The following is a 19,651-nucleotide window of genomic DNA, read 5'->3' as shown; positions in this document are numbered from 1 at the left end:
GAGAGAGCTGTTTAAATTTCTTGTAAATGAGGTTACCTGCAGGGTCCTAGAAGGTAAGTATACAAAATTTAATTCAGATATAGAAGAACTAGGATTGATGAGGAGAAAGCTATCTATTTGGAGATGGCAGTATATGAAGATGTGGAGATTGTCCGTGTCCTTTTGTGTTTCCATATTTGTCATGTCCTTTTCCTGTTGCTCCCTCTTCTTACACTGACCTGCCATTGCATTTGTCCTGTTATTGTTACCTTTCTTGTTCCTATCTCTCTCTTTGTAAGACTTTATGTTTCTGTTGTGAGAGAATTATCTAGGAACAGTCCTACCCAGGGAATGTCTGGATTCACGGGTAATGCTTCGAAATGTGCCCTACATAGATGCTTCTCTCATGTCCCCTTCGCTCTTGCTGAAAGCAAAAATAATGTTGAAATTTGATAGTAATTTTCATGATGAACCACCAACAAAATAAAACATATCTAACAGTTTCTTACCACTTTTGGAGTTTGAAGGGTTATATAGTAGTTTGGAAAGGTTTTTATTCTTGGACTGATCACATGAAGGTACATTAAATCACCACGCTATACAGATATGATCATTGTGAATGGTTTGGTCAACAAAGAAGTTCACTTTGTATTTTGATGGAGTGAACTTTCATGATCAGTGGAAGGATTTGTTCTTTGTTTGCAGCTCATGGTGCAAATTAATAGTCTCCTTTGATAAGTTTGTGAACTCTGATGTCGATCATTTTGTGAAATGCAACTCTTAACTCCCTTTGATCATCTTCCTATTTACAGGCAGATACTTTTTCACACCTTCTGAAGGTGGCGCTGTTCTCCTGTGGAAAAGGCTTCCCATTAGCAGATAATATTGCACATGTGAATTGGATGTTATGTGCTTCTTCCAATGTATTAATATCAGTTTACTTCTCTGACTTCAAAGTGGGATAGGTTTCTTGTCAGAGAAATCTTTAATGTTTGATGGATATGAAACAAACAACTTCCAGTGAACAGATCATAAGATCCCATCTTGGAAAGGCAGAGTTGTTAAAGAAAATATAGAACAGACCTGCAAAATTGATTACTCACCACCCCTAAATTAACGTGATTCTTGTTTGCTAAATAAAAATATCACCAAATAAGAAATGTATGATTTATTTATAGTTTGATGATACATTTTATGATGATAGGCAATATTCAGAAGTTGAAAGATTGCTTGAATTTAATGTACTACATCAGTTCTTAATTTTAAGTATATCACATCTCCTAGGTAATGGTTCATCTAACCAGTTACTAAGGAACTCTTCATTAATAAAAATAAACAATAAAAAGCACAACACTGCACTTAATATACTGCTACACAAGAGAGACACAAAGGACAATATTGAAAGAATTGCAAACATTGATCATATACATAAAAAAATATAACCTACCAGTTCTGGAAACATGGTTTGATCAGTATTCATTTATAACATTTAATTACAGTCTATCACTGGATGGTTTTCAGGTTATTCTAAAAAATTGTGGATTAGTTTTGCGTCTAGTAGTAAGAAAATTATGATACGGCAGTTAGAAAAGTCTCTATCTTTTGTATCATCTAATTTGATATTTACTTGGCTGAATAGGATATATATAAAATTAAAGTCTTTGTAAAAAAATAAAAATAAAGAGAAAACCAAAAATAGACAAAACTTTCATAATCTATGAATGTTTGTAATGTAAGGAATACTTTACTTGTCCTTAGCATGGTCAACTGTTTTTATCGGTTTAGTGTCGAATACCCGTTGTGATTTTCTTGTAGATATATTATAACCCCCACTTGAATGTGAAGAATTGAGGTCCTTTTCACTACTGCAGTCAGAACTAGATGAAGAAAATGAACTCCAAGTTCCTTTGGCTGCAACATTTACTCTTTTCCCGACATTACTTTCCCCACCATCTGTCCTAACCAACATTAATTTTGGTACACACTTCAACACTTCAAAGTTATTAGCTATCGATGTATGTTCAAGACCACCCTGCTTCAACAGTTCTTTCACCGAGTCATACTGCTTCCGCCTGGCTGCTGATCTTGACACTGAATGGTTTGAGTGACTGTCAGGTTCTTTCTTTGGATTCAGGCAAGCATCTGAGAGATCATAAATGAAATCATCCCTCGTAACTCTCACTCTATTACGCACTGGCCTCTCTCGTCGCTCATTTTCCACAATGACTGGTTCTGTTTCAATAACGGTAATGGTGGTACTGCTGGAAGGTTTAATATTTGATGAAACTTCAAGGGGAGAACTCGTTATAACAGATGAGTCACCGATCTGCTCCAAATGGGGTTCTAATTCTGAAGCAGTGCTTGAAGGTCTTGAACTTTGATTATCTCTATTTACACCATTCATTACATCACACAATGGTGTTTGATTTGGATCAATATTCGTGTCACTGCCTGATCCAAATATAACTTCCATAACCATTTTTTTCAAAGCATTTGGATCTTGATGAGTTGGCGACATATTTCCTTCGTTAGTTTGTGGTATGAAGGTATCATCAGTGACTGAACATGCATCTTCATTTTCCACCTTTTCTCCAGAAATGGAAACTGCCTTAACATCTGGAAAAGGAAAAACAATCAATTTTAATACATTCACAGACTTTTTGGTGCAAAGGCATTAAACAGTACAAGCAATATTGTTAAGCTGGGAAAGGAAAAATTGAGAGGAACAGTGACTTTTACAGGCACATTCACTCTCATGTTTGCACACTGGGTACAGAGAGGAATATATGACCTACATATTTTTCATCATGTGTGTTTTCCTTTTTGTTCTAATGCCCAGATACTTGGATATGAGTCTACTGGCCAAGATGATGGGAAGTTTGCTATTTTCATTTATTTGCGTGCACTATCTTTGGTCAGGAAGTTAGTTACTCTTAGCCTCGGTTAAAGATCATTATGCAGGAACTTGGATCATCTCTATTTACACCATTCATTATCACACAATGGTGTTTGATTTGGGTCAATATTTGTGTTTCTGTGTCCAGTGTATGACTGCATGTTATGATGATAATAATAAGTTACATACAAAGGCATTAAATTAGTTATATCTCTATTTGTACAAGCGCTTTCTGGTTTCTCCATTCTCAGATCATGCAGATGATCTGCCACTGCTAAGCAATCTAAGTGATGAGCCCAAATGGGAAACATTCACTACCTAACCACCCAAAGCTGGTCCTATTCCCGTCATTTTTAGATCTGCAGCCGTGAAAGCCATTTTTGGAAAATAATTTGTGTGTCATGCTGGGTCGTTATTCCCTTTTTGAGAATATTGCAGTAAAGAAAAATGTGCTAAATATACACACCCAGCTAATTGATTACTTCCTGAAGCTGTCATGACTGTAAAGGCTGTAAAATCACTTCTAATATCTCCCAGGCAAATATTTAGTTAGAAATTATTTAGAAAAATCAAAATAAATATGTATGCTTGTATTTAAGGTGGATGTCCTTTGTGGTTAAAAATGTTAGATTAATTTTTACAACCTTGTTTTAGTGGACACCTCTTGTAACGGACGTTTTTCTACGGAACCAATGATGTCTGCAGAAGAGAGGTATGACTGTAGTTAATTTTGTGTGTTGGCTCATTGTTGGAAAATAAAAAACAGTTGCCATGACTTACTGTATAAATTGCCCCTCATATGTATACAATCCCACAACACTAGAATAAAGGAAAATGACCATCGCAATTGTTTGAATCAACCTGAAAAGTTTGCTGCATTCAGTTATTTCAACCATCTCAACAGTTAATATTGTTAAATATATACATTACGGGTTAATATAAGATTTAAATGGATATAAATTTACAAAGGTAATTATATTTGTGTATCTTATGTATGTTCAGTCCTCAGCCCGTAGGCTGGTTGGATCCTCAACAGCTCCACCATGAGCTGTTATAGAAGGCCTAGGCATCACTGAAGAGGCATACTAGGGAAGTGAGGAGTGAAGCAGTTTCTTGATGCTTTCCTCACTGAGCCAGAAATTGCTATTACATATCAGTCTGCCAAGCCCACTGAAATGCATTCATCAACCAACTCTATGAGCAACATTTTCACACCATTCATAGCAGGGACTGGCTGCATAAGGAATGGCATTACTACCATAGCTCATACTTCAGTCACTTTGATATTGTTAAAGCCAACAATGGACATGAGTCTGATGTATTTGAGAGTTCCTGTGTTTTATGTCCTGTTGTTAATAATATTATGTCTGGCTGGATTACTGTGCTATGATAGTAGAGTAAACCGTACGGTCTCAATGCCGAGTGTTGAGCGGCATTAAGTAACTAGACTCCATACAGCTTCAGGCAGATGAGTCTCTTTAGATGGGGTGAAAGTCTCCTGGATGAAGGAAATGCCTCTCAAATCCATGAAACAACATCTGTTTCCATGTTGAGGCAGTTGTGGCTCCTACACGGGGCTGCAGCAGTATAGGAGAATATCTGAGCCAATGATCACTTGCTTGACAATGGTAAGGACCACTGAGTAGAGAAGGCAATGGTAAACCACTCCTGTATCAACAGCCCAAAGGCAGAAGAGAAGAGTTTCCCAATGGCAGAAGGGATGGAAAACCTAGCGAGTTAACCTGAATGAAATCCAGGGCAGACACAGCTCTCTAAGCTGTAGGGAAAGCAGTTTATCTACTAGGAGAAGGGAACTCTTAAAATCAAACTTCAGCTCTGTGACTACCATCATGGTTTTAACTCTTTGTAAGTTTTGCTCCCTCTGCTACATTCTCGGTACTTGAATCCTGCATTATAGAAAAAGTACAACTGGAAATGATACCCCAGCTAGTAACATCCATGAGGGGAACCCAGGCTGCAGAGTAAGCGGTAAAAGTAGCGCATTGGATTTTGGGGGTGCTACACCTAGTGTGAACATCAATGACCAGTCAGAAGGTCCTTCACCTCAAAGAGTCAGACCAAAACAGAACGTTTATATAGGAACTCCCAATGTCTGAACACTTACTAGAGTTGGCAAACAGGCTGAGCTCACAAAAGCTCTGAACAAACACACTGTCAACATTCTTGTAATTCAATAGACAAGAATTATATCAGAGGACATCACAATATATGGATACCAAATCCAAAGCCAAGATCACATCTGCTAATTTAGTTATTCTAGGCACAGCCTTCTTAGCTTGTACATCCATTGTCGATTCTGCAGTGGACCTTTAAAACCCTTTCTTCCTGTTTGTCATCTCTTACTATTAAGAGCTCGAACAAGGCTTACACACTGATCAATGCTTATGCTCCTACCAATCCAGCAATCCTGAGAAAGTTCAGACCTTCTGGTCTCAGCTTGATAATATCCTGTCTGAATGAAGACTCCAATCATTCTTTTACACGACTTCATCACCCAGTTGGGTAAGAAGCGAAAGTTTAGCTACATCATAGCAAACATTCAGTTCATGTCTGAAACAACCGCAATGGGGAACACTTCATCGACACCTGCAAGCAGATGAACCTTAAAATGATGGCCACCCACTTCAAAACGATTCATCAGTGCAGAACTGATTGGTGAATGTTAGATAGACCAGGTGATTCGTAAATCAAAACATGCTTATGAAAAGGCTTAGCTTGAGAACACTGAAGAAACCTTCCAACACTTTTTTTTACCACACTTTCAAATCTGGACTTACTGGCTACCAGGGGCGGTTATTCAATGGAATGAAGGGAATGAGTCATTCCCTTAAAAAATATTACACAAAGAAAAAAATTAAGCATGTTATTGCAACCAGTATTTATTTTAAGTTTTGTGTCGTTTGGTATAATATATAATTAACTTTATTTTAACGTGACAGTGTGCATGGACAGTTGAGAGCAGCAAACATACGTCTGTCTCCATGAGCTCGCGTGATATCACATCACGGCCGCTCGTCAGCAAGTGGTTTGCCAAGACTCGACCTTGGCTTCGCTCTGGACCCTTCGTAATTATTCGTTTGGGTTCAGCAAACTTCGTGGAGCGAGCCAAGGGAATGCATCTGACTACTCATTCCGTTCGAGAATATTTGTATGTGATAATTGTGATCAAACTTGTGAGAAAAAGATTTAACTGTGCTTGTGTTTCCAACTGAAGTGAAATATCGTACTGTGAGTTGTACCATTTAATTTACTTTGTGTTATTTGTGAAAATTACACCAAATTTACGTGCGCACATGTAAATTAAAGGAACTACTGCGATTCTGCCGGCTTAGAAGGGAAAGCATTGACTGTGCTCATTCCCCAATTTGAGTCTCTGAAGCATGGCAACTGTTGACGCGAGTGAGGAGAACGAAGGGGGATGTGGATGCGTATTAGAATCTCTCTTAATCCAGGGCATGAGTTCGAGGGCTTTTCAAGAGAAGAGTAATATAATTTCCGGTGGCAGGCCAATGCATGATTTACCGGGTGTAAAAACTAAAACAAAACGTTGTGTTCAACACTATAATACAGAGCAGTATGGAAAAATAGGCTGGTTATGTGGTTGTCAAAAAACATCAAAACTCTACTGTTGGCCTTGCGTTCTATCAAATGAAAAGGGGGTGTGGAACAGTGTAGGCTTCGATGATATGAATAACTTGCTTAAAGCATCCCAGCGTCATCAGCAATCACAAACACATATCCGAGCTGAAATTCTGTTAACAACTTTCGGAACGACCAGAATAGATTTGCAACTCGATCAACAGCGTAAACTGGAGACAATAAAACATAACGAGTTGGTAAAACAGAATAGAAAGGTGATCCAATGACTGACTGACATTGTAATGTATCTTGCAAGACAAGAACTTCCTTTCAGAGCGCATGAAGAAGATAAAAGTTCCTTAAATCGTGGAAATTATATAGAACTCATAACGCTGCTGAGCAAGTATGACGACACACTGGCAAATCATTTGCAGAAAGCAACGGTGTTCACAGATCTTTCACATCAAATACAAAATGATTTAACTGACGGAGTAGCCAGTGTGTTATTGACCGAAATAAAGAAAGAAATATCACAGTCACCATTTGTGGTGATTATTATTGATGAAACTACTGATATTTCTGCCCATTCCCAACTTTCAACTGTTGTTAGGTTCACGACTGCTGATGGAGAAGTACAGGAGCGATTTCTTGGATTTACCGACATAAGCGCCGATCACAGTGCTCCTGCTCTTGCAGATCACGTGTTCCACATAATGGACGAGTTCAACTGTGGTTCTAAACTAGTCGCTCAATGTTACGATGGAGCCGCAGTGATGTCAGGAGACCTCAGTGGTTTACTGAAAAGAGTGGAAAAACAAATATCCAGACGCTATATTCATACATTGTTTTGCTCACAGACTGAACCTTGTCCTTACACAGACAACTTCTAATATAAAGGAATGTAAAATATTCTTCATGACTCTGAGTAGCTTGGCCTCTTTCTTTTCTAATTCGACAAAGAGAACTGCTGCATAGATAAAGAAGTCAAGAGACGATTTCCTAAAGTGTGTCCAACACAATGGAATTACAACGGAAGACTTGTTGAAACAGTTCGTGAACAAAAAGAAGAATTAGTTCAGTTGTTCGAGAATACCCTTGATAATCCAGAGCAATGGGATAGTCAAACGTATCACGAAGCTCGAAGTTTTAACAGCGTTCTCTCAGAATTCCAGTTCAATTTCATTTTATTAGCTTTCAGCGAGATATTTTGCTTAACCGATTCTCTCTTTGAAATTCTTCAAACGAAAGCACTGGATGTAAATTTCTGTACTGCCAAAGTAGGGGAAACAAAAAGTATCATTCAGGGAAAAAGAAATGAATTTGAAAGAGTATGGAACAAATGTCAAGAGAGCTGCGAGCTGCCAAAGAAGAGGCTACGTCAAAATGAAATCTGCGACATAAATTCACACTACCGTCGCATATATTGCGAGATATATGACAATATACATACCCAACTAGAAGTTCGATTCCAAGCACTCGAGAAATTAACATTTTTATAGTTAGTTGATCAAAGGAACACGAAGAAAAGTTTTCCTGAAGCAGCACTCTGTTCTTTGAAACAAAGTTACGGTCAGCATTTTGACTTCGCCCGTCTCAGAAGCGAGCTCAGCGTAGCTTATTCCTCCGATGAGTATCTTACGATGGGAGTTCTAAAACTTTTGTTTTATTTAAAAAGTAGTGGATTGTCATCTTCTGCCTTTTCTGAACTGTTTAAGTTATGTGCGTTGATTTCAACTATCCCAGTGTCCAGTGCTAGTGCCGAACGTTCATTTTCGGCACTTCGGAGAATCCACACCTACTGCAGGAATACACAGGGACAACAGAGACTCTCGAACTTATCTCTACTGTCGATTGAGAAGACGTTACTAAAATTGAAGTCATCAAAGAATGAAGAAGAATTCTACAGCCTTGTCATAGAAGAATTCGTCAAGAAGGAGAGGCGGATGGAATTAATATTCAAATAGCACAAGATAATGTGAGTTATTATATTTATTTTATACATCTTCCTAGCTTATGATATGTGCTTCCCTTACCGTAAAAGTCACACGCCGCCACTGCTGGCTACCAAGCCTCTTTGTTGTTTCCCACTTCAAAAAGAATCTTCGTCAGCGCATGACCGGTCACTCGCCTAATGAACTGATTGGTGAATGTTTCAGGACATCAACCTTATTTTGAATGATCATGACAATAATTGTATATTATTACTTCAATATTTTCATTCTTTACTCAACTCCTCCAGCATCAAAGATCACAATTTCCTGGTCCATCCTTTAATCCTTTATTTTACCTGGTTCTTTTTCTCCTGATCGAGAAGGAATCACTCACATCCCTTCCCAACAATTTGCAGATGCTGAACTTCTGAAAATAGCTGGACCCAATTTCATGATATACGGGAATCAGAAACTATAAGCTCTTAGAAGCTCTTATATACCTCCTCTCCATAAAAAAGGCAACAGTGGAGATGTGAATAACTACAGAAGCATATCTTTTTGTTCTGTTGCCTATAAAATCCTGTCAAAAGCACTTCAAAGTTGCACTGAACCCTACATACAGTCTCTTCATAAAAAAAGTGAATAACTACCGAGGCGTATCTCTTCATTCAGTTGCCTATAAAATCCTGTCAAAGGCACTTTAAAGTTGCATTGAACCCATACTGTTGATCCTTAGATTGGTAAATATCAAGCCGGCTTCCGTAAGACCCGCTCCTTCAGTGAACAGATCTATCAATCGTTTACCTAGTCTAGTATCATCAAAATCAATCTCTCTGCACCAAACTACTTGCATTGACCTTTGTTGATTTCAAGAGGGTCTATGACTTAATCGATTCATTCTTCTTGATATCTTCAAGGAGATGGGTGTAGACAATAAGACTTGTTCCATCTACAAAAACTTTCCTACCAATACCTATTTACAAGTAAAATTCATGGGAGAAAACTCTACATCCTTTGATATTATGACTGGTCTTCGTCAAGGCGATGGGAACTCGCCCATTCCTTTGAAATGGGTTCTTGAGGAGGTCATCCATAAGTGGAGAAACAGACTATCCAACAATGAATTATGCTGAGCACTAGATCCGAAACAGTAAACCTCGACTGCCTCGCTTTTGCAGATGATGTAGTCTTAATGGCAGATTACATAAACATCATCCGCCTACAGGTTCAAATATTACAAGAAATGGCTGAAACTGTAGGTCTCCAGATTTTAATGAAATGATGTCTGATCATCATAATACCAATGCATTTCTCGATACCAAATATGGAAAACATCAAGCATTGCATTAATTTGGAGTATCTTGGAGATATAATTCCCTTTAATGCATCAAGAAAGAATCAATCATCACTAATATGCATTAAGGGCTGTCGCCCAGGTGTCAGATTCCCTATCAATTTTTTACCTAGTTTTTTCTTAAATGGTTTGAAAGAAATTGGAAATTCATCAAATATTTCCCATGATAAATGATTTCAGTCCGTAATTCCTCTTGCTATACATTAATATCTGGCCCAATTTATCCTCTTGAATTCCAATTTACACAGATCTTTTCTACTTTAAAATTTCCATTCAAGCTTATTTGTCTACTAATGTCATTCCACACCAACTCTCTACTGAAAGCTCAGAACATACTGCTTACCATAATGGTTTGATTTATTTGGATCTGTACTTACTTCGAACTAATCTATCAGCAATAACTTAAAAATTATATGTTACTGAGACTGAATATTGAAACACTAGGCTATATAATAACTTCCAAATTTTTAATTTAAATTTACATATAATTATTTGATTTCTTGGACAAAGTTTATAATAGTTTATTTAGAATGACAAATAATTTGTAATTTATTTGTAAGGCAAGATAAAATAGTGATGTTAACAAGTCCTGGGAATGCTTGGTTGATTATAAAGCCACTGGAAAACATGGGTTCTCAAAACGTGCAGCATTTAGCCAATAAAATATTGTAATAAGCATTGATTAGGTGGACTATAAAAGTTATCGCTGATATATTACATACTGCTTAGTCAAGCAGCTCGTCACCTTACTCGCAAGTCTTCCCAGCCTAAAGTTCCCAACTTTAGAAATCACCCGGAACAAATTGTGCTGCTTTCCTTTGGATATTTTCCAGACCTTGTTTCAAGTAATCCTGGTGCACCATACTTTACTTGAGGTCTTATAACCCCTCTGCTTTACATCCTTTCTCCAGATTTTTTTTGAAATGATGTCTGATCATCATAATACCATTGTTTCTTAATACCAAATATGAAAAAGTCAAATACTGCATTCGGTATCCTCATAAACATATGAAGAAATCTGTAATCTTTATTATAACCTCATTAATATAATTACTCCAATGAACACCACCTAGGTAATTACTTACAGTGATCCCCATGAGATACTTTCTCTCAGGTAGGTCTTTTGGCGATGATGGGATAGGAAAGAGCTAGGAGTGGGAAGGAAACGACCCTGACCTTAAGTTATGTACCATCCCGCCATTTACCCTGAGAAGAAACAGAAAACCACTTCGAGGATGGCTGTAGTGGGAATCGAACCCTCTCTACTCAGTTGACCTCCCAAGGCTGAGTGGATCCTGTTCTAGTCCTCGTACCACTTTTCAAATTTCATGGCAAGCCTTTCCTAACCACTAAACATTACACCAAAGAAGGGGACTCTACTGAATTTTAATATGTTATTATGTGTCATTGAGTAAACCTCTTTCTGGACACAAACATAAGAATCTTCCTCATCATCATCATCATTTTCCAACTCCAGTTTCCCGGGTACAAGCGCTCGTCATCTCTTCCTGTCTTCAAACATCTTCTGTTCCAGGACATCTTCCCATTAGAGTCCTCTCCCCCTCACATCTGATTTCACTGTATCTATACAGCGTTTCCTTGACCTTCCGCTTGGTCTCTTTCTTTGGACAGTAAGGTTGAAGTATTGTTTGGCAGGTGCCTCGCTATTCATTCTCATAATGTGCCCATACCACTGAAGTGTATGCTTCTTTATTACACTGGTAATAGGGACCTGGATGCCAGCTACCTTCCTGTTTGCTTCAGTCCTGATTTTGTTGTGCTTCTGAGGTACTTAACAGAGAAACAGATTCTAATTTTGTTCCTTCCAAAAAGAGGGTTGAGTTTGTTCCTTTCCTGTTGAAGGTCGTTCTACAGTCTTTGTTTTACTTATCTTCATCTCAAATGTATCAACTTTATGATATTGTCCATTATTATGAACTAAAGTGGTGACAGGGCACTTTCTTGTTGGACATCTCTTTTTGTCACAAACTCTTCTGATCGTCCGTTGCCTATCTGAACACAGCTGTAGCAATTCTGATATAGCATCTTTACTTTGTCTGTCATGTACTCTGACACCTTGAGGTCTTCCGGGCATTCCCAGATCTTGTTCCGAGGGACAATGTCATAGGCCTTTCCAATGTCCAAAAATGTAATCACAAGATTCTTTCCATGTTCCCAGTACTTTTCTGTAAGCATTCTTATGGCAAAAATGAGATCGATAGTACCTTTGATCTTTCTTAATCCGTGTATTTCTTCCTCAAGTAAAAGTTCCACTATCTTCCTAAGTCTCATTTCGATGATCTTTTCCAAGAGCTTCAGGGTTTGTGACATCGTTATGCCCCTATAGTTTCCACATTTCAATCTGTTGCCCTCTTTAAACAGTGGGATGGATGATATTAATTTTCTCCAATCTTCTGGGATTTTGTCTTTTTCTCAGATCATCGAGAGCACTCTATATAGCCAATTTAAGTCTTGTATTCCAGATGCCTTTATCATATCTGAGGTGAGATCACCGAAGTCTGAGGACTTTCCATTTCACATGTTCTTTAGTGCTGTTTCAACTTCAAACCATATTAATGGGGGTCGGTTTTTCTGTATTTCATCTATTCTACAGTTGTTTTTTGGAGTTGTTGCCATCTCCATTTAACAACATGCTGAAGTACCTCTTCATTTCATCTCTGGTCCCCTCCTCTGTTCTTATCAAATACCATTTGTTTCCACCGCAAGGATATTTCCATATTAATTTCTTTTACTTTTTACTACTTTATGTTGTAACTTTCTACTTCCTTGTCAGTCTTTCTCTATCCTGGTAGTAAAGTCATCCGAGCACGTTTTCTTTTCTTCTTGGATTAGTCATTTTACAGCCAACTTCTTGGTCTGATATTCCTGGGCTCGCTCTTCAATTTCAACCTCATTTCTTCTATTGCCTTTTTTGTTTTGTTTTACTTAATCTAATTTTCTTTTCAGCATATTTCTTTTACTGCTGTCTTCACCCAGTCATTCCACCAAGATGTTTCCTTCTCTATTGGTTTTGCACTTGTTTTCCCACAGATTTCCTCAGCTTCCTTAACAAGAGTTTCTTTGAAAAAGGTCCATTCTTCTTCTATCCCTCTAATCTCAGTTTTGGTTAATTTTATTGTTATCCTTGCTTGATATTTCTCTTCCTTCTCCAAGTCCTTCAACACCCAGGTTTTGATTTTTACAATTGGTGCACCGACATACATAGGTTTGACGACAACTTTTTTTTTTGTTAGTTGCTTTACGTCGCACCGACACAGATAGGTCTTATGGCGACGAATTTTACGACAACGATGGGGCAGGAAAGGGCTAGGAATGGGAAGGAAGCGCCCATGGCCTTAATTAAGATAGAGCCCCAATATTTGCCTGGTGTGAAAATGGAAAAACACGGAAAACAATCTTGAGGGCTGCTGACAGTGGGGTTCAAACCCACTATATCCCGAATGCAAGCTTACAGCTGCGCGCCCATAACCACACCACCAACTCGCTCGGATCTTTGTCATTTTTGTGCACATAGCTTCAGGGACAAGGCCATCTTTAAGATCAGCTATTAATAGCCAGTGGTCGCTATCTAGACACTCACTGGGTATGACTTTGACATCAATGACGTACCAACCAGCTTTGTTATCAGTGATGATGTAGTCTATGACGGTCCTGAACGTTCCATCCCACCTGTAACTTGTTATTTTGAGACTCTCCCTCTTTTGGTACCATATATTTTGAATATTAAATTGCTTTGCACGCAGAAATCAATCAAGCTGTCTCCTTCATAGTTTCTGTTCCCAAAGCCACGAGGTCCGATTATGTTTTCACAACTCAGGACTTCAGATCACCAGTGGCGAATTTCCCATACATGTGACTGATGTGTTACATCCCTTGTATTTTCAACAAAAAATAAATATGAATTGTTATTGTTACTCAGAGATGGATGAAACTAGCTTCGTTGGCTAGTGACTGCTACTAATTGTCAAACTACTCCAGAGATGGCAGCACGAGCATTGGACCCGTGTTGTTTGTTGATCTCTTTCATGGGGTTGGAATGCAGAACGAACAGCCAAATCCGTCAAGAAGGCGTGCAAGGTGGAATCCTGTAAGTTATCGCATGTGGCCGGGATTTATTTGCTATTTCGTGAAATACTGGAGTTCTTGCTTGTGAGTCGTTCTTTTCTTGTCAAGATTTCTTCTCATATGATGACATATGACAAATGTGTGCTGTTATAATATAAATGATTCAGTTTCGTGTGCTTGTAGTGTAAATATCAAACAAAGAAAATGTGGGAATGATGTGATTTTGAAATGATATCACATCGATCAGAGAGTAGATCAGCAGACATGGATGTAGGAGCGCCAGGGTCATGCGTTTCTACTGCGCAATCTGAATTGAATTCTAACCATTGTGTAATTGAATGATTATTAAGAGAACCATTTAGTATACTTTCTTTTACGGAGAAAAACAGAATTATAAATGAAGGACAACAGTATCCAACTCTGAACATAACTACACAACTTAAGTCGTGTGTTTGTCATTTCAACAGAAATATTTATGAAACAGACCATTCGATTAGTGGATGTGAGATCTTAAACAAACTTTTCTGTTAGCCTTGTTTGTTGTTTTCTCTTGAAAAATGTGTTTGAAATGATAGTCTGTTTGCGTTGATGTTTGCAATTTTTTTCCCGGTTACATCCCCTCAACCAGAAGTCATGAGTCGCCACTGCAGATCACCCATAATTATGATGTTAATTTTCTTCAAGTTTGGTAAGGATTTCTTCTTTCTCATCTGTGGTACATCCTGTTTGAGGTGCATGTAGTTGTAATAAAGTATGATGCACATTTTCATCTTATAATCTGGATGATTTTGTCGTTCACATAGTTGACATCTGTCTGTACATCTAAATCTTTGTAAAGGAGGAAACCAACTCCATTTTTGGATTCACTCATATTCCCACTCCAATACTATATCCATTTCTTAGAGATTTCTTTCTACACTTTGCCTCACTCAACTCCAATATCCGAAGCTTGCACCTGTCCATAAGGTCTACGAGTTCTTCACATTTCTTAGTGAGAGTGAGGATGTTGAGGGTTCTAATTCTGAGCTGTTTCTTGGGTAATGTCTGCCTCTCCCTGCATCTCTGATGAGCTTTGGATTGTTGGCCATCATAATTTCGTGAGCTGCTTGAAGAGTTGTCATGTCTGGTAATTTTAACACTTTTACACCCGAGGATTCTTTTAATTTTGAAATCAATGTTCATTTACCTCGGTGCAGTTCGCTTGCTAAGCCTGAGCCTTTGGCAGTCCCCTGCCACATCTACAAGGCAGCAGCACTTTGATGAATTTATGTGTCATTTCCTACACAAAGGATCCATCAGGCCTCCTAAGGAAGAAATCCTCCACCCTTAGCCGTTGGTTCTCCGATAGTTTGTCAGGTTTAGTACTGGTCGCCTGACCCTTGGCCAGACAGTCACAGGTAGTATCGTGTAAAGTCACATACAGTAGCAGGGTCTTCCTATTGATAAAAAATAAGTAAGAACAAAAAAAAAAAAGCTTGGAAATGGTGCATCCACAGATAATATCTGAGTCGAGTATTGAATCCCAAAGCACATTGTCTCTGACAATAAGAGGAAAAAAAGAAAAAGTGAACTGTTAACATTTGTTCTAAAATAAGTTATAATGTGGAAAAAGAAAAATGTGAAGTGAAGCAAATGAGAAAGCCTGCAGAACAACCAAGACGATGCTGTGAACAAAACTACATTAAAGTGGACTGGGAGTGAGAGGAACTAAATTTAAGGTGCCATGTAAAGATTGGCAAAACAGTAAGGAATAAACTTTCCAGCAAGTTCAGACTGGTTACTCAGATTTCCAAGGCACCAATGAATATTTTTTTTTTAATAGGGTTATGCCCTTTACATCTTTTGTTGCTGTAAATAGGGTTTTAATGCATTTTCTACTGTTCTTTTAGGTTAAGTTAATCCACGCAACTTGTCCCTCGATTAGTGTGGATTAACAAGTTCTAATGTATATTCAGGTGAAGCGGGATGCAATAAGGAATAAACAGTAATGGATAGATGAGCAATTGCAACAAGCCACAACATAACTAAATGGATATCCAGGAAAGATCTAGAAGAAATAAGCCAGTCTGAAATAAAAAAAGTACATAAGATGAGAGAAAAAAGGTAGGAAGAGCATTTCTCACAACTGCTAAATGAAGATAGTGGACAGGCAGTACAACATGAGAATTTTTTTAAATGGAAACTACATAAGCAGATCTGAGAATTCATCTCCAATCTCTTAACTAATGTTGAAGACGAAGTGACGAGTGAAAAACATAAAAGCTTTTAGAGCAGATATTAATACTATCAGCAATGCAGATTCATGCTACCTCTAAGACAGAATAGAACTTCAAAGCGAGTGGAAGAAATGGGATCTACCACCTGTGACAACTCTTCATAACATCTACCAGAAAAGATTGGGTCAAGGATAGAGTTAAGGATGTTAAAGAAGTACACTTACATGAGCAGGCAGGTTTTCCAAAGAATTTGAGCTATATAGAATTTATTAACTTCTTGAAATTGTAGTGGAGCAGAGTGTAGAATAGCAGACAATTGACATTCACCGATTTGCTTAATAAAAGAGTAGGCGAGAATGATATGTTTATGTCGTCCCGAGAAATCTACCAGATGTGACACAGATGGTAAATAAGTGAGAAGAAAGATGAGACTAAGGAAGTGATTACTACAAAAATTTGCCTAAGTGATTTATGTTTGTTAATAACGTTGCAACAGATTAACTGTTACAATTTATTTTACGTCGCACCAACACAGATAGGTCTTATGGCGACGAAGGTATAGGAGAGTGCTAGGAGTGGGAAGGAATCGGTCGTGGCCTTAGTTACATACGTCATTATCAGCCAATCTTAGAATAGGGCAAATATACAAGAAATATTCATAATATAAAATACAATACATAACCCTTTATACTTTGACGTCTAACAACATCGAAACCGGTACAGAGTAACCAAATTAAAATGTTGTAATTAAAACTGAACAGCATAATTATTTTGTATTGAAAAAGTGGACCTTTTGCAATTTATATTGCTTTTTGTTAGTCTGACTGTCAGTAGAAACAGTAAATACAGGATTATAACTAACATGACAATGTGAATCTCTTCTTTTATTCACCAATGATCAAAGAAATTATACATTTTCTTTTGGACAGGTAAAAATAAAACTAGTGGGTGGTATTACAAGTCAATGTGTGCAAAATAATATTGTCAGGACTGAATAAAACCCTTTAACTAAAAAAATGTCTTCCTCTTTAATTAATCTAACCGACAGAAACGTAAGAATATTAACACAAATCAACTGATGCTATCATAAATTATGTATATAGTTTCATACAGTTATCAATTCTGTATATAGTTTCATACAGTATATAAATTTTAAAAACTACAGGAAATATCAATGGCCATGAATCAGAAAACAATTGATATTCATTTTTTGATTCCTTAATTTCTTTTGTCAGTCCTTCATCATCGAACTGAACAAGAGGTCATTCCCAAACTTCCGTAATAGGTAGTGTATAGAAGCCTTTGGATATAAAAGCTGGGATACATGAGACAAGAATGGATGGACAAGTCAGGAGATTGGGAAGGAAGAGGCACTTAATGAAGTTATTGAGATTCATGGCTGAAAGTAAAAACAGACCATGGAAATATAAATTATGTTGTAACGTGCAGATGTGACTGTTAATGTCATGGTCTGACAGGTGGTATTTTCATTCAATTTTTTTGGGTTAAAAGTTCAATAAATTGTAGTATAATGTCTAAAGAGGGCACAGGTATACCAAGTTATGACATTTTAAACAGCCACCATTTTGAATTTCTCATTACAGTAATAAGAATAATATACTTTTTGTATCTGAGGCTTGGATGGCTGACGTGCACGACGTGATTGGGTGCCCTCATGTACCCATTGAGTCCAACATCGGGCCACAGTGACATCTAAATAGCCCGCATGAATTGCAATTGCATGACACGACCAACCAGCCTCTTGCAGTCCTACAATGCGGCCTCTGTCAAATGCTGTCAGTTGGTGGATAGGCTGTCTAATGCATCTGCGAGGCATCACAGGTGCTTCGTACTGTGCGTAGTCCTCTCTGCACATCTTGCTTAACTGTCTAACTCACAGCAGTTGACTGGTAACAACTTAACAACAGGATGGTGCCATCATGAATGCAAACTTGTGGGCACTGTACACATTACAGATCCTTGTAAATCTAATAATTTACCTCCACGTCAGGGTACTGGTCAAGCGATTCAGAATGTTATATTCAATTGCATTCTGACAAGTGACAACACTTTTCTTAATACACAATATTTCAGAAAATTACTGCCAGGGCCCATCACTGGAAACCTGGATTCTTGCACTAAAGCCTGATATCTAAATTACAGTATATGCTAAAAGAACATGCTGCTGAGAGAATCTAACAGGCTAAATGGCCAGGCTAGTGACTGGACTATGCAGCAGAACAGTGTTTACATGACATGTCTATAATATGGCAGTGAATAACGTGCATTTGCATCCAACACTTTACATATCAATATATCACTAGAGATATAGTTCAAGCAGGACAACAGGAGTTATATCCTTCCATAGCAGCTCAAAACAAATTCCATAGGAAGTTCTTGTTACTAGGCATGGAGTCAGCCACCCACATGTCTACGTAGAGCAACCGTACAGCCAATATGTCGTTACCGATTCTTTCTGTATGATTTAATACTGTGAATTACTAAAGGAAATCTTGAAGGAACATTTGATTCACATCACTTCTTGGCCTCACAGATTACGCTTGTTCAGTTAAATCTTGCACAAGTGACTGAAAGCACTTAATGCAATTGTGTCAAAGACATAAAATTATTTTCACATGTTTCTGGAAATCAAATAGATCTTGGTTATACTAAGATTTCCTTTACATGCATATACAGTTGTATATCATCCATGTACACTGCCTGACAAAAAAAGTCAAAGCACCCAGAAGGAGTGGTCCAATATTATCCCATTTTGGTACATATGCATATCATTGACAGGCTGACTCCACGCCTAGTATTAAGAACTTCCTGTGGAATTTGACTCCTGCTGTCCTCCTTGCTTCTTTATTATTATTTACATAATTTATGCCCACATTGGAGCACTTAAATCAATACATTTGAGTTAATTTCTTCTTTTTCTTCTCCCAGAACTTTCTCATCCTTTCCGACCTGGAAGCTCTTTGTGTGTCCGATGTAGTATATTGTTTCCGTTCAACTGTTTTTAGTTTGAGACTTATGCTTTTGTTCTTCAAAATCCTCTTCTCTTTTCTGTCTTTGATTTGTTGCCGAGTTATACGCAATTCTTCCAAATCATCCTGAACTTCTTTGAACCAATTATTATTGATTTTATTTTTCAAAAAGTAATCAAATAGTTGTTTCAATATCCTGGTGTCTGGTAATCTTGATATGTGACAGAAAAAGGAAATTCTTCTTTTACGCATTGTAGATATTATTGATTTACATTCACGATAGACAATGTTGTTAGGCAACAATCTCCACTGTCCATCAACTTGGTGTTTTTTATTAATAATTGTTCTAAGAATTCTTCTATCAGTTTTCTGTAATTTGCCTGTTGTAGATTTTACATTTAATTTGAATAAAGTTTCACTAGCGTACATTGCCTCTGGTTTAACTATGGAATTATAGTGTTTCAGCTTAGCGTTTATCGAAAGAGATTTTTTTTAATAGGTTGGCCAGATAAGTCTTTGTGCTTGTTTAAATTTAGTTGTTCTGTGTTCTATTGCTTCTTTTTCATTTGTGTTCCATGTTATTATTTCCCCAAGATATT

General features: G+C 37.6%; 1 protein-coding gene across 6 annotated transcripts in view; it reads right to left on the bottom strand.

Annotated features, from left to right (window-relative positions):
- Window positions 1–1,132: 1,132 nt before the first annotated feature.
- LOC136857896 (uncharacterized) overlaps window positions 1,133–19,651 on the bottom strand; it is a 109,948-nt gene continuing 91,429 nt past the window's right edge. For all 6 annotated transcript variants that reach the window (XM_067136940.2, XM_067136943.2, XM_067136939.2 and 3 more), the window contains exon 10: window positions 1,133–2,595. In XM_067136940.2, coding sequence (XP_066993041.2) covers window positions 1,724–2,595 — 872 coding nt within the window. In that variant the 3' untranslated portion in view covers window positions 1,133–1,723. The remainder of the gene's footprint in view (window positions 2,596–19,651) is intronic.

The sequence above is a fragment of the Anabrus simplex genome, chromosome 1, assembly GCF_040414725.1.
Source record: "Anabrus simplex isolate iqAnaSimp1 chromosome 1, ASM4041472v1, whole genome shotgun sequence".
NCBI lineage: Eukaryota > Metazoa > Arthropoda > Insecta > Orthoptera > Tettigoniidae > Anabrus > Anabrus simplex.
The sequence above is the reverse complement of the archived record's forward strand: the minus strand, read 5'-3'. Positions and strand labels throughout refer to the sequence as shown.